Here is a 14340-nt window from a genome sequence, read left to right on the forward strand (position 1 = left end):
ATGCAGGGAGAACAAGTAACTGACTGGCCACGGGAGTGTAAATGGGAGTGCAGTCAGAAGACACTAACCAACTAGAACTTGGCCCCTCCTCTTCAGCTGATTCCTTCCTGCTACTAATAGGCTCCAGAAAGCCAATGCTATGAAAGGCATATGAAGCCAACAGACAGCCTGTGAATATGGGCCTCAACTTTTTGCCTCAGGGTTTCTTTTTTCACTTTAGGTGAAACTGGAACTATGATTGTGAGTTTCAAGGAATCAAATGAGGCATCTGACATCCAGGGGACTAAATCCCTGTTGGCTTTTGCAGCTAGCCTAGTCTCCATTCCACATGGAGTGAATTTCACAAGCCAACAGGAGGTAACTGTTGCATTTAGAGATTCATTCCTCATTCTCCTCCCAGAAACCAAGGTAATATAGGGTAGAGTGTGCCCTTGAGGAGCTTTCTATATCTTAAATGTTTTTTAAGTAAGTATTCCTTTGAAAACGCTGATAAATTAATTAAATGCAACTCACATACTAGTTACTGGTTGCTTGCAGTGGGGGATTCATTCTGCAATGAGGATTTCAACATAGTGGCATTAAAGACAAGACAATCCAATCTCTCAGAAGTATCCCTAAGAGGTAAAATGCAAAAGGACTTGCTCTCTCATGATCTTATGAATCAAAATATGGAATGCAAACCAAGTAGCTCTGGGATTTAATGCTAATTCCAGTCACACATTTGTGAGTGATGCTTTAATGTTGGCCTCTGCCATAAAATCTTACAGAGAGCTCTGTCCATAAACACAAATTTATGTTCCAAGAAAGGAAACAAGATTAGCCCAGAAGTAATATACATTCTACTTTATTAACAAACAAAACAGTAAAGGCAAAAATCTTACTTTAAGCCAAAGAACACACACATACTTCCAATATGCAACTATGAGGCAAACTTGGGAGACAAAACATCAGACACTAAACTGCCAAATTGAACACATTCCCCAATCCTTCATTTCAAAGTTTGTCTACAACACAATATGTTAACATTTTCTATAACACAGTTAATAACCACCAAGGGTTAACTGCTATCCATTTCTAGCAATCTTAACATAGGACACCTACTTCAGTGTCTGAAATTCTTAAGCAGATGGTCAAATAAACCAACACTATCAAATTTTTCAAAGTGACTTCATTCATTTGGTCCAAGAAAGATTATTATAATTTCTATTTAGCCAGTTAATGTGATCTATAAGTTTTTGCTTACAGGTGATTCCATGAAAATGTCTGGATTGGCACTTATTTTATGGCTAATTTAATCTGCAGTTTAAGACCACTGTTGTGACTAGAATGGATTGACTAAGAACAAGAGAGAATAAGGTCCCTTTTGTTTTTTTAAAGGAGGAAATTGAGGCCCACAGAAGACATGTGACTTGTTCAGGTATAGAAATGATCAGTCTTCCAAAACATGATCAAAGCTGTCTCCATCCTCTATACCACAGCTGTCTCCTAATGGAGCATATAAAACTTGGGAGTCAGTTGCTACTAACACTCCTAGGCTATTATTAAACCTGACCCTCACACCATGTCCAATAGAAAACTAAATCAGCGGCTGGCCATTGAAAAGCTAGGTCTAATGTGATGGATTAGGTTACAACAGTCTCAAGTACCCAGGGAAGAGAGCAGAACATCTGAAAGCAACCAGCTGCAGGGTCAGAGCTGCAAAGTATACAGAACTGTCACAAAAGCTACTTTTTGCTTAGAACAGTCTTCTAGGCTTCCTGCCACCTCAGAGCAATGTTTTTTAAAGAAGGTAGGGATTTAATAAGTCGTTTATCTGATTTCCTTTGCCAACCAAAAGTTCTTCCCAGTTTATAAGGGATGGGATGGTAAACTGAGAACAAAGGGCAAAGCCGACCATGACAAATGACAAAAAATAGTAAAGGTTGAAGAATCACTTAATGCAAAAGCCTCTGGAAAAAACGGTTTCCAAGGGTATTGAGAAGGTGTGCAAATGCCGTTTATAATGAAAACCTAAGAAATCAAAGAAAATCTAAATTTTTGTTTAATACAAATATGAAAATGTGTTGATATTTACTTGAGAGCTTGATAAAAGTAATTTTTTTTTTTAAGTTTTGGCATTTGAAGGATTAAGCTTCAGTAAAATGGAAAATTCACTAAAGTGAAACATTCTGGTCCTTGGACTTATTTATGCTAAATAAATTATTATACATAGATACTACTTTGCCATGATTGACTTTGTCAGATGGTATAAACTACTTTCTATATTATTATTATTATCTGGATGACCTCTTTTTTTCTCACATTACTATTAACAAGACATCCCTTCTGTTTCAGAAGTACTGCCTTGAATTTAAGAAAGTTGTAAAAAAAAATGTGACAGCAAAATGGCATCATGTAGAAAAAATGTATACTATTGAATTGATATACTTTCTAGGATAAAGGCCATTTATAATCCACTTGATTTCTTGTCTTTTTATTTAAAGTAAAATAAATAATAAAAAGGTCAGTTCATTTTTACTGATTTCTACTTTCTTTTTGATGAGTGATTTTATAAGGTTACATTTGACATCTTTCAGAATTATTTTTGAAAATATATAGCAATCTGAAATTTAAAAATCTGTTACTATATTTGAGTACAATTTGAATCTTTAGCAACAATGTCATCAAAATATTTGGTTTGACTGCCATTTAATCATAATGTAGAAAAAAGTGGTACTAAGAAAAAAGAAATAGAACCTCTGGTCTATGTGAAAAACAACCACAAATCAGGGGGAAGCTCCTGATAGTCCCCCAGCTTCAATTCTAGTCCAAACCCACATTATAGGCTTTACTAATGAAGATTAAATTGATTCTCTACCAAATTTTATGTGGTACTGAAAAGTAGGGGATGAGGAGAAAGGAGGAATACTGGTTTTATCTGTAAGAATCCATTAATTGCAATTCTTTAAAAAAATGCTTGGTTTGGACTAATATAAGATTCTATTCATAAACTTTATCCTAACTTACTGGTACAACACTTTAAACTATACCTACGTAAATACATTCTTCTCAAATTTGGAATACATCTCCAGCAGCAAAGGAAACACACACACACACACACACACACACACACACACACACACACCAAAGACGACCAGATCACAGAACAGTCTCTGGAAATTAGAAATGGAATGGAATTCCCCACAGTAAATGTATACAAGATATTGTTCTAAATACGCACTGCAATCCAACATTTTTATTTCTAGTACCACATTAAAATGATTGAGAAAAAGGAGGCCTGCTCACTGCAGGAAGCTCTGTGACCAAAGGGCTCCATAAATACCCCCATCCTCAAAGAAGGAAGAAGGGACCCCAACCATATAGTTACCCCTGCCATTTGGCCCTCAGGCCAGCCTCCTTGCTGTGATGATTATTTCATGGGACTGATCCTTAACTTATAGAGCCACCACAGAGAGAAGGTTAAAAAGAAATTTATTTATGAAATCATAAGGTGCTCTCATTTTTAAAGGAAGAATCAGGAAATAGAAGTAAAGTGATTGTTTCTTATGAGCATCTGATCTTTAAAAGCTTTCTCTTGAGACTTTTAACTTCCTGAAATTCAAAATCTGATACTATGGTTTTATTCTACCAATGAATACAACTTAATCTGCACATACAAATGATGATAGACCTTGCTCCTACTGAAATTGATTGCAATTTTTTGTTGTTGTTTTGTTCTGTTTTTTGGAATGACTTTAACACTGACAGGAAAAAAAAAATTGGCTTGTAAAATCCAGTGCACAAAAATAGGGTCCAATGTTACCGCATTTAATTTTTCCAGGTTTTTCTTTTGATGGTGCTGCGAAGAAGCAGAAAGCATGAAAATGAAATTTTAGAATCTATCGTACAAGGCTCTTGCATTTGCAAATCATCACACAGAGGGCAATTATGGAAGAAGATACTCCGAGAGCTGTCAGCAGGCCTGGAACCGACGGCAAGTTTCTCTCCCAGAAGGTAGTAGTAATTGTCAGGGCTGGAACTTCCTGGGGAAAGGAACACAAGAATATATCTGTCAGGCTGTCTCAAGATGAGTTTGGGCAGGGCTTGTACATCCAAGAAAGAGAAGCCATTAAAATATTTCACAGTAGATAATACAATTTACCCAGAAATTAACAGGTAAATTAGGGATGGCTAGAGAAATAAGAAGTTAAGAAATAAAAGAAAGATTGAAACTTACCTTTGACTCTGGTTCTGGTACCCAAATGTCTTTTTTTGCCACCTTCCCCAAGGCATTCAATACCTGAAAGGAAATACTATTAAGTATTACTGCATTCATTCATTTATTCAGTATAAGTGCCTACAAAATGTAAGATACATTTCTAAGGGCTAGTGTTACAAAGATGAGTCAAGACAGCCCGTAGCTTCAAAAAAAGTGACAACCATATCTGGAGAAAGCAAGGACAAGGCACAATATACACAAAACCAGTTCTGATACTAGATGAGAGTGTGATGGGGCAAAAGAGAAATATGAAATATTCCAGTAAAATCCAAAAAAAATCCAGATTACTTTCAATCAAGGAGATTCTGGGGGCTCTTCATGGAAAAGACAGCATTTGAACTTAAAGGAAGAAAATATCAATAGACAGAGATAAGAAGGCAATATAATTTGATATAGACATAAATATATGAATAAATGCATAAATTAAAACATGCAGACTTAAATCAAAGGGAAGAATTAAATCAATTTCAATATTATAGATTTATATGTATGTATACACATATACATATGTATAGACAAATACACATACAGGCATACACAAACATAAACACATATGAGATGGGGCATACAAATCTAACAGGAAGCAAACAAAAATCTTTTTTTTGATATTTAATATGTCTAAATAGTTTAAATTTAGAACAAAGCTCTGCTGCTAACATATGGCAAAAGTTATCTGACCAAGGCAAAACAGGAAGATGTAAATTTAATAAATGAAATCAGTGTCTTACTAAAAAGTTTAAAAGTATTGCTTTTGCATAATTTAAATAAGATTAATGGAACAAGTTACAAAAGCTAATTTATATAAGATGTTTATCTATATTATGACAAATTCACAATTAAGTTTTATGAACTTTTTGCTTTATATGAATTTTATGGACCTGGAGGTCTAATTGGAACCTGTGATGATTTACTGGTTGAATTACTGGTTGAATGTCAGCAATAGGAATGAATGATTTCTTTTTTATACTGGCTACTTGAAAAATAGTCTGATACATGATAAATGTAAATTCTGGTTTAAAAAGATGAGTTAGGGTATGTAAATTATTTTTATTTATGAGGGAAACAATCTCATGAACTTATATTTTTATTACTTCAGAATATCTTGTGATTTTTGTTAATGTACATGAATCCATTTTAATATTGTCATAGTTGCTATTTTTGTCACTTAATATTTTGTCTTTAAATTTCCACAAATCAGCATATCACCATATCTCTACTTTAATAGTTATTTATAGATAAAGCAATATTTAAATGTTATATCAACATACCATAAGGGTTAGAATAACAGAACTGGAACCATGAGACCTAAATCCAAATCCTACACTTTAGTGTATGACCATGACCAAAGTCATTTAACTATTTTATGCCTAAAACTTATCTATTAAATTATAGTTGATTTGGTTGTAGGCTGAACACACTCCCAAATGTGATAAAGAAATCACTGATCTTTTGCTTACATTTCACTATTTCAAGAATCACATAGGTTGGGGGAATGGCACTATGACTGTGACCAAAAAAAATGTATTGCCTTGGAGGCAGAGCTACGATGATATTGTAAAGTCAGGGATTTTCCTGAGCTCTCCCCAAATTCCCCTCAAACCAACTTCAAAATAATGTCTCAAAACAAACTGTAGAGTGGCAGATCGAATGAAGGGGCAGGGTGAAACAATTTTCCAGCCTAGGAGAACTTAGAAGTTCAACAGGAGACAGAACCAAGATGGAGAAATTCACGCAACCCTTCCAAATTCTCCTCCAGATAAATTTAAAATAATCCCTTCCAAATAGATTGAGGAATGGGGGTGAAATGGTTTTTCAGCCCAAAACAACTTAGAATGTTGGCAGAATGTCTGTCGTCCTGGGTTATAAGGAAAGTGCAGTACAGCAAATGTCAGCAAGTTGAGCAGCAGGATGTGAGCTCTAGAGAAAGTCCATAGTGAGGCCTCCAGACACGCAAATTAACAGTGACTGCTACAAGGCCTTGGCACAAGCCAGCCGGGAGGCCTGCATGCCTGAACAAAGCAGGCAGTGGCAGCCACACCCAACACAATCCCGCAGCAAGCTTTGGGAGTAACTGAATCTGAGGCAGCAACTTCCAGAGAGAGCTCCCAGCCGGCAGGCCAAAAGGGAATCGGACAACTGAGCAGAAGATTATTATAAGAGACCTTCTATGGGCAGTGGGTGCAGGAATCCTATTATCAGTTCCAGGTTGCAATCCCAGGGAGAAGAAAAGCACTAGCACCCCAGAGATCCTGGTGCTAGAGAAGCAGGGATCCTGGTCACAGTTTCAGGGCAGAAGTACATGTTTACAGAGTGCAGAGAGGAAAGCAGTAATCATACCTTTCCTAAGACCACAATACCTTGGAAGAACAGAAAACTTAACAGAAATTAGCTCTACAAAAAATGGAATAAAACCTTGGAAGAACAGAAAACTTAACAAATTAGCTCTAAAAACAATGGAACAAAAACCCTGAAATGTAAGAAAGCTCTACTTCAAGAAGAGGAACCAAATTTAATATAACATTAAAATTCAAGAAACAGGCTAGGGAAATGAGCAAGCAACAATAACCTGACCACATTGGTGGTGACAGGGAAGATGAAAACACAAACTCAAAAAAAGACAACAATGTCAAAATGGCTAAATATAAAGCCTCAAAAAAATGTGAATTGGTCTCAAGCTCAAAAGACTCCTTGAAAAACTCAAAAAGGATTTATAAAATCAAATTAATAGAGGTAGAGAAAATATTGGGAAAAGAAATGAGAATGATGAAAAAAGAAAATGATACCTTAAAAAGCAAAAAAAAAAAAAAAAAAAAAAAAAATCACCAAATGGTAAAAGAGTCATCAAAATCCAGAAATTGCCAAATGGAAAAAAATTTACAAAAATTCATAAAGAAATACCTTTTCTAAAAAGTAGAACTGCCCAAATGAAAATGGAAGTACAAAAGCTTCCTTAAGAAAATAATTCCTTAAAATGAGAATTGGGCAAGAGAAAACTAAAAATTCTATGAAACATCAAAAAGCAATAAAACAACATTGATAGAATTAAAAAAATAGAATAAAATGTGAAATTATCTTATTGGAAAAAAACTAACCTAAAATAGATCAAGGAAAAATAATTTAAAAATGAATGTATTAAAACCATGATCAGTGAAAAAGTCTACACATTATATTTTAAGAAATTTGCCCTCATATTCTAGAACCAAAACACAAAACAGAAATTGAAAGAATCCACTAAATTCCAACTGAAAGAGATTACTTCTGGGAATATTACCAGTCAAATTTCTGAGCTCCTAGAAGGAAAAAATTACTGAAAATAGCCAGAAAGAAAGAATTCAATTTGAGAATGGGGCAAATTATCTCACAAAAAGGAGACACAAAAGAGTTTTTACAATGGAAGAGAATATGGAGGAGTAGTAGGCAATGCTTGAATCTTATTCTCATTGGAATTGGCTAAAAGAGGGAAAAACTCAACTGAGTTTTTTTAAAAAAATCAATCAGGAAAGTAGGAAGGGAGAGGGAAGTTGGGGAATTGACACAAGGGAGGACAGATTGGGGGAAGTGGTAGTCAGAGGTAAAATATTTTTGAAGGAAGACAGGGTGAAAGGAGAGAGAAAGATGGATAAACAGAAGGAAAATAGGATGGAAGAAAATACACAGTAAAAAATAACACTAAATGAGAAAATGGGATGAACTCACCCATAAAACAGAGGCAAATAGTAGAGAGGCCCAGAGTCGTATAATATGTTCTTTAAAAGAAACATATTTGAAGTAGAAATATAAAAAATAGTAAAGAGTAAGGGGGCTGGGTCAGAATCTATTATGCTTCAGTTCAAGTTGAGGAAAAAATAAAACAAAGGTAGAACAATTATAATCTCAGACCAAGCAAAAGCAAAAACAGACCTAATTAAAAGTTAAGAAAAGAAATACTACATAAATCTTGCTAGTTACTTTAATATGAAGCAATATCAATGCACCAAATAATATAGCATCCAAATTCTCAAAGGCAAAGTTAAATGAGAAGTAAAATAAATCGAAATATTTAGAACAGGTAATGAAGACAAAAAAACTATCATTGTTATCAGGTGACATGATGGTATATTTAAGAATCCTAGAGAATGTGCTAAAATCTAGTTGGAGTGATTAACAACTTAAATGCTACAGGATATAAAATAAACCCAAATAATTCATTAGCATATCTACATGTTGCCAACAAAGTTCAACAACAGAAATTTTAGAAAGAAAAATTCCTTTTAATATAATGGTAGGCAATATAAAATACTTAGTAGTTTACTTGCCAAGACAAAATCAGGAATTATATGAACATAATTATAAAACACTTTTCACCCAAATAAAGTCATATCTAAAGAAAGAGAAAAATACTAATTGCTAATGGGAAGGCTGAGTCAATAAAATAAATATTACATTTCTACAAAAATTAATTGACTTCCTCATTTTTAAAAAAATAGTTTTATTTTTTTCTGGTTATACATGTATATTAACTTTTTAAAATATACATTGCTCTATGACTTATACTGGAAGAAAAAAATCAGAACATAAAAGAAAAATCATGAGAGAGGAATAAAACAGAAAAAAGAAGTGAATACAGCATGTCTCGATTTACATTCAATTTTCAAAGCTCTTTTTCTGGATGAAGATGGCATTTTCTGTCCAAAGTATATTGGGATTGTTGGGATTATTGGGATCAATGAATCACTAACAAAAACCAAGTCTTTCATAGTTGATCATCATACAATCTTGCTGTTATTGGGTACAATGTATTCCTGATTCTGCTTGTTTCGCTCAGTATCAATTCATTCTTTGCAAACCTTTCTAATTGTTCATCATTTTTTATAGAACAATAATCTCATTACCCTCATATACTACAACTTATTCAGTCTTTCCCAAATTAATGGGCATTCATTCAGTTTCCAGTTCCTTGCCATTACAAAAAAAGAGCTGCTACAAACACTTTTGCATGTGGGCCCTTTTCTCTCCTTTATGATTTCCTTGGGATACAGATTCAGTAATGGCACTGCTGGGTCAAAGGGTATGTAGAATTTTATAGTCCTTTGGGCACAACTTCAAATAGTTCTCTAGAATAGTTGGATCAGGTTCACAATTCCACCAACAATGTATTAGAGTCCCAGTTTTCCTACATCTCCTCCCACATTTATCATCTTTTCCTGTCATTTTAGCCACATAGACATGTGAGGTGTTACCTCAGAGTTGTTTTAATTTGCATTTGTCAAATCAAAGTAATTTGGAGCATTTTTTTTCATATAATTACAGATGGCTTTATCATCTGAAAATTATTTGTCCATATCCTTTAAACATGTATCAATTGGGAAATGACTTAAATTCTTATAAATTTGATATAGCTCTTTATATATTTTAGATCTGAGTCTTTTATCAGAAACACTGGAAGTCAATTTTTCCCCCCAGCTTTGTATAGTTTCTTTAATCTTGTTTGCGTTGGTTTTGTTTGTACAAAGACTATAATTTAATGAAATCAAAGCAGTCCATTTTTCCTTTTATAATGTTTTCAAGTTCTTCTTTGTTCAGCAATTCCTCCTTTCTCCAAAGATCTGATAAATTATCTCTTGCTCTTTTAATATGCTTATAGTATCATCCTTTATGGCCAAATCATGTACTCATTTTGACCTTACTTTGGTATAGGGTGTGACATGTAGGTCTCTGTTGAGTTTCTGATACATTATTTTCCAGTATTCCCAGCAATTTTTGTCAACTAGTGAGTTCTTATCCCAGAAGTTGGAGTTTGGGGCTCCCCAAACTAGTAATCAAATTCTAGATTACTAAAATCAGTGGATTATTATATTTTATCTAACCTATTCCACTGATCCACCACCCGATTTTTTAGCCAGTACACCAAATAGTTTTGATTACTGTTGCTTTATAATATAGTTTTAGGTCTGATACGGCTAAATGATTTATTCAGTGCCATGCCAATCAAACTACTAAAAAAATTCATAGAGATTGAAAAAAAAATCTATTTGAAAGAACAAAAAGACAAGAATATCAAAGGAAGCAATGAAAAAAAAGCGAAGGATGGTAGTTTAGCAGGATCAGATCTCAAACTGTATTATAAAGCAGTAATGATCAAAATAAAACAAAAGCAAAAGAAAAAAGTGGAAGATCCATAGAATAGATTAGGTATACAATACACAGCAGTGAATGATCACAGTGATCTTGTGTTTATAAATGCAATCATCCAAACTTTTGGGCCAAGAACTTACTTGATAAAAATTCTTGGAAAAATGAAAACAGTTTGGAAGAAATTAGCTATAGAACAACATCTCACACATGTCCACCTCACACAGACATCCTAAAAACTTTCTATTTTTTCAAACCAATATCTACATTTTAAACCATTCCATTTCTCTAAATAAGCAATTTTTATTTCCTATTTCACTGTAAAGATTAAGGCTATGCAACATAAAATTTCCTCTGTCAATTACTTCTATACAAATAAAACCTCTCTATGTCATAATCCATTTTCTTCTCCCTTCTGGACTATGGAGAAGAGGGATTCCTCTTTCTCTCAAAGATAATTTATTCTACCCATGTCCTTACTTTATTCAAAAACTGCATAAATATAACGGTGAAAAGTAGAAATGGGGACCTGAATTTGAATCCTGTTTCTTTGATTTACCTATTTCTGAGTCATAAACTCTCTGTGCCTAAGTTTTCTCATTTGGGAAATAGTCATACAAGATGCGCAATAGGTTGTTTTAAGGAAAATATCTTATAAATGAACAAATACTATGTATAGATATGTAAACTAACATTAGAATTATTTAAAGTCCATTATTCCACTTTCTCCTGAACATACCTCTCTAGCTGCTCTTTCTCCAGCTTCCACAGCTCCTTCCATGTATCCACTCCAAGAAGTTGCTGTCTCTGTCCCAGCAAAATAAATCCTGTCAACTGGCTGGCGGATAACCCTTCAAAGTGAATATGAAAAATCAAAAAGAGTATCCTGGGAAGATGACAAGAGTCAAATAATGCATTCACAATGAAGATAGGGGGACATGGTCAATTATCAAAAACAAACATAAACAAATTTCTTGGTTTTCAGCTAGAAATGAAAGCACCAAGTCAATCAAAGATCAAATTATTATTATTTTTTTTTGGGGGGGCTTTTATAATAATTTTTTATTGACAGAACCCATGCCAGGGTAATTTTTTACAACATTATCCCTTGCACTCACTTCTGTTCCAATTTTTCCCCTCTCTCCCTCCACCCCTTCCCCTAGATGGCAAACAGTCCTATATATGTTAAATATGTCGCAGTATATCCTAGATACAATATATGTGTACAGAACTGAATAGTTCTCTTGTTGCACAGGGAGAATTGGATTCAGAAGGTAGAAATAACCCAGGAAGACAAGATCAAATTATTAAGCAGCTAGAGACAAACCTCACTCCATGAATAGTCAGAAATGTGTTATAAGAATTTTAAAAAGGAATTTGTTTATTTTCAACAAGTATTATTTTAACAAGATAAGTTTCCTCAGTTCTTAGACCAAATCATGGATATTTTATGCCAATAATGAACTGTTGTTGATAACAATCAACAATAAAGGGTTTTCCCTCTTTTTAAGATGACAATCTCTTTAAAATTCCCTATTGCCAAGGTTTGTGGTGAGGAAAGGAAAAATAATAAATGATATTGAGGTGAGTACAGGGAACACAAAGGGGGAAAAATAAAGTTAAGGTGACAACTCTGGCAAAGGAAGTACCTACTGGTGTTCTATCAAATCAAAGATCATCTTATGGTAACTATGGGCAGGCAAAATATTCTGCATATGAAAAAGGTTTCTTGGCTAAGAGAATAAATAAGGAAGGAAGGACAAAGTAGGAATCTAACTACTTTCTTCTCTTTTCCTGAGGCTCTCTTGCTTTCCTATATTCCTTGACTTCTTAGAGTTCTTTTGCTGACTGGCTGTCTTCCCTGAAGTTAATATTTTGTCATCTTGGGTTATTCTGTTGCTGTGTTGTTTCTGTTCACAACAGTTATTTTATTGTATAGATTTTAATTTTATATTTAAAAAAAGCTGTTTCATCTACAGTTAGATACCTAATAAATCCCAATGAAAACCAAGGAAACTAGTATTTGACTATACCTTGATTGTTTTATAAAACGAGACAAAAATTAGTAACCAGACATTTAAAGATTTACATATTGTTGATTCACTAAAATCATAAGGTCTTTGATTGCCTTTCTACTTTTGTCTTTATTTACCTATTCGGAAGTTAACTCTATGACTTTTCTAAAAGAAAAGTAGTTTATTTGTACCTGCCATACTGAGTCATGGTCCCTGGAGGAAAGTAGGCCGTGTAGCAGCCTCCAGAGTACTGATCTTCACACCAATTTTTCTCCTCATAATGAAGTGGCTACAAGATTCACAGGAAATGAAAAAAAGAGAAAACAAAGCTGAAATGCTAAAATAAAGGAAAACAAAGAATCTATTCCCAATAGCAAGAACAACAAAATCCACTACAATATTTTGTAGCATCCAATGATAAGGATCTGGATCTACTATATAATAGATGAAAGAAGAATGAATATTCAAGTTTTACCCATTTAGTTCATACCCATATTGGTCTTAGTAAGATAGTATTATAGATTACTCAGTGTTAGAAGATCTGGGTTTATATTTAGATGTCAATAAATTTAATTTTATAGATATTTCTGTGTGTGTATGTGTGTGTGTGTGTTAGGAATGACTAGAAGAATATCTTAAAAGACATACCTTATTCAAAATAACAGTTTTTAAAAAGCATGAGTATGTGAGAGTCAGGAGAATTAGGGTATGGATCAAGCAGCTTTTCTAATATGAAGAAATCAGAGAAAGAAAGTATTTGGGAAGGGGGTGGCATTTGGGTCAACAGACTTGATAGTATCATTGTAATATACATCACAGAAAATCCAGGCAGAAGTATTGAACAGCTTAGGAGTTCCAGAAACAAATCAAATACTGACAACAGAGAAATATGATTATAATATTGAGAAGGGATTTTAATCATCTGTATCTCTCTCTGCCAAAAGTAGAGAAGTTAAATGATTGTTTTGGCTTGCCTCAATGATAATTTCATCTTTTGAAAGGCAGAGGAAGTCACAAAAAGGAAATTATTCTTCTGGATTTGCTACTCACTATTAGAGGAGGAACCAATTTTGCTGAAGGTAATCTTGGAAGGGAGTGATCATCCCAATTTAAAATTTTTATAGAAGAAAGCAGGAATAATCTTATGTATCTTTTGAGCTGATTTCATAAGAATTTAAAGAAAGAAAGAAAGATCCTGTTTCCTAAATTTCTATAGAGAAAATCAGGCCAAGAGGGCTAGGGAGCACTGAAGAATTAAATTCCAAAGACAAAAAGAATTCATTTAAGATGGTCTTCAATGTTTAAAGAGAACTATGGGTATGTTCAGGGGAAAAGTTAACCAATTTTTAAAAGATATACAGAAGAGAGAAACAAGAGCAGAAAGCAAAGGATGAATTATGATATCATTAGCTAACGATTTACTCTGGGCTTGCCAAGTATAACAGATTTCTTATCACATTGATCTTCACAACTCTGATCATCATCTCAGTTTTATAGATGAGGAAACCAAGGCCGAGAGGGAAGAATTATTTGCCCAGAATCAGCAGATACTAAGTGCTTGAGTTAGGATTCAAACAGACATGTCGAACATCAACTGTTTTATCCATTATATCACACAGTTACATCAAAAGTATAGAATACCCCCCCCAAGGAGAAAGTCAGGAAAACCACAGCTTAGAAGGAGCTAATAATAAAAAACATAGTTTGAGATGAATGTAATGATGATAACCGACAATGGAATGACACACAGATGTTTCATTGTTTTGTTGTCTCTGATAATAATGATAATCCTTGGATCATAAAGGATAAAGACCAGCTAATAAAAACTGAAAAACAATATAAATAAGGAAAGAATAATAAAGTCTGGATTAGTTATATTCTCCAGTGAACAAGGTGACAGAATAGCTGGATAATGGTCAATCACAATATCATTCAGGGTAGTAGAAGTTAATAGAA

General features: G+C 33.8%; 1 protein-coding gene across 4 annotated transcripts in view; it reads right to left on the reverse strand.

Annotated features, from left to right (window-relative positions):
- Positions 1-828: 828 nt before the first annotated feature.
- MAOA (monoamine oxidase A) overlaps positions 829-14340 on the reverse strand; it is a 178433-nt gene continuing 164921 nt past the window's right edge. For all 4 annotated transcript variants that reach the window (XM_031959386.1, XM_031959385.1, XM_031959384.1 and 1 more), the window contains 4 exons: positions 12576-12673; positions 11109-11220; positions 4217-4279; positions 829-4022 (listed from right to left, as the gene is read on the reverse strand). In XM_031959386.1, coding sequence (XP_031815246.1) covers positions 3879-4022; positions 4217-4279; positions 11109-11220; positions 12576-12673 — 417 coding nt within the window. In that variant the 3' untranslated portion in view covers positions 829-3878. The remainder of the gene's footprint in view (positions 4023-4216; positions 4280-11108; positions 11221-12575; positions 12674-14340) is intronic.

This window comes from Sarcophilus harrisii, chromosome 3 (genome assembly GCF_902635505.1).
Source record: "Sarcophilus harrisii chromosome 3, mSarHar1.11, whole genome shotgun sequence".
Lineage (NCBI taxonomy): Eukaryota > Metazoa > Chordata > Mammalia > Dasyuromorphia > Dasyuridae > Sarcophilus > Sarcophilus harrisii.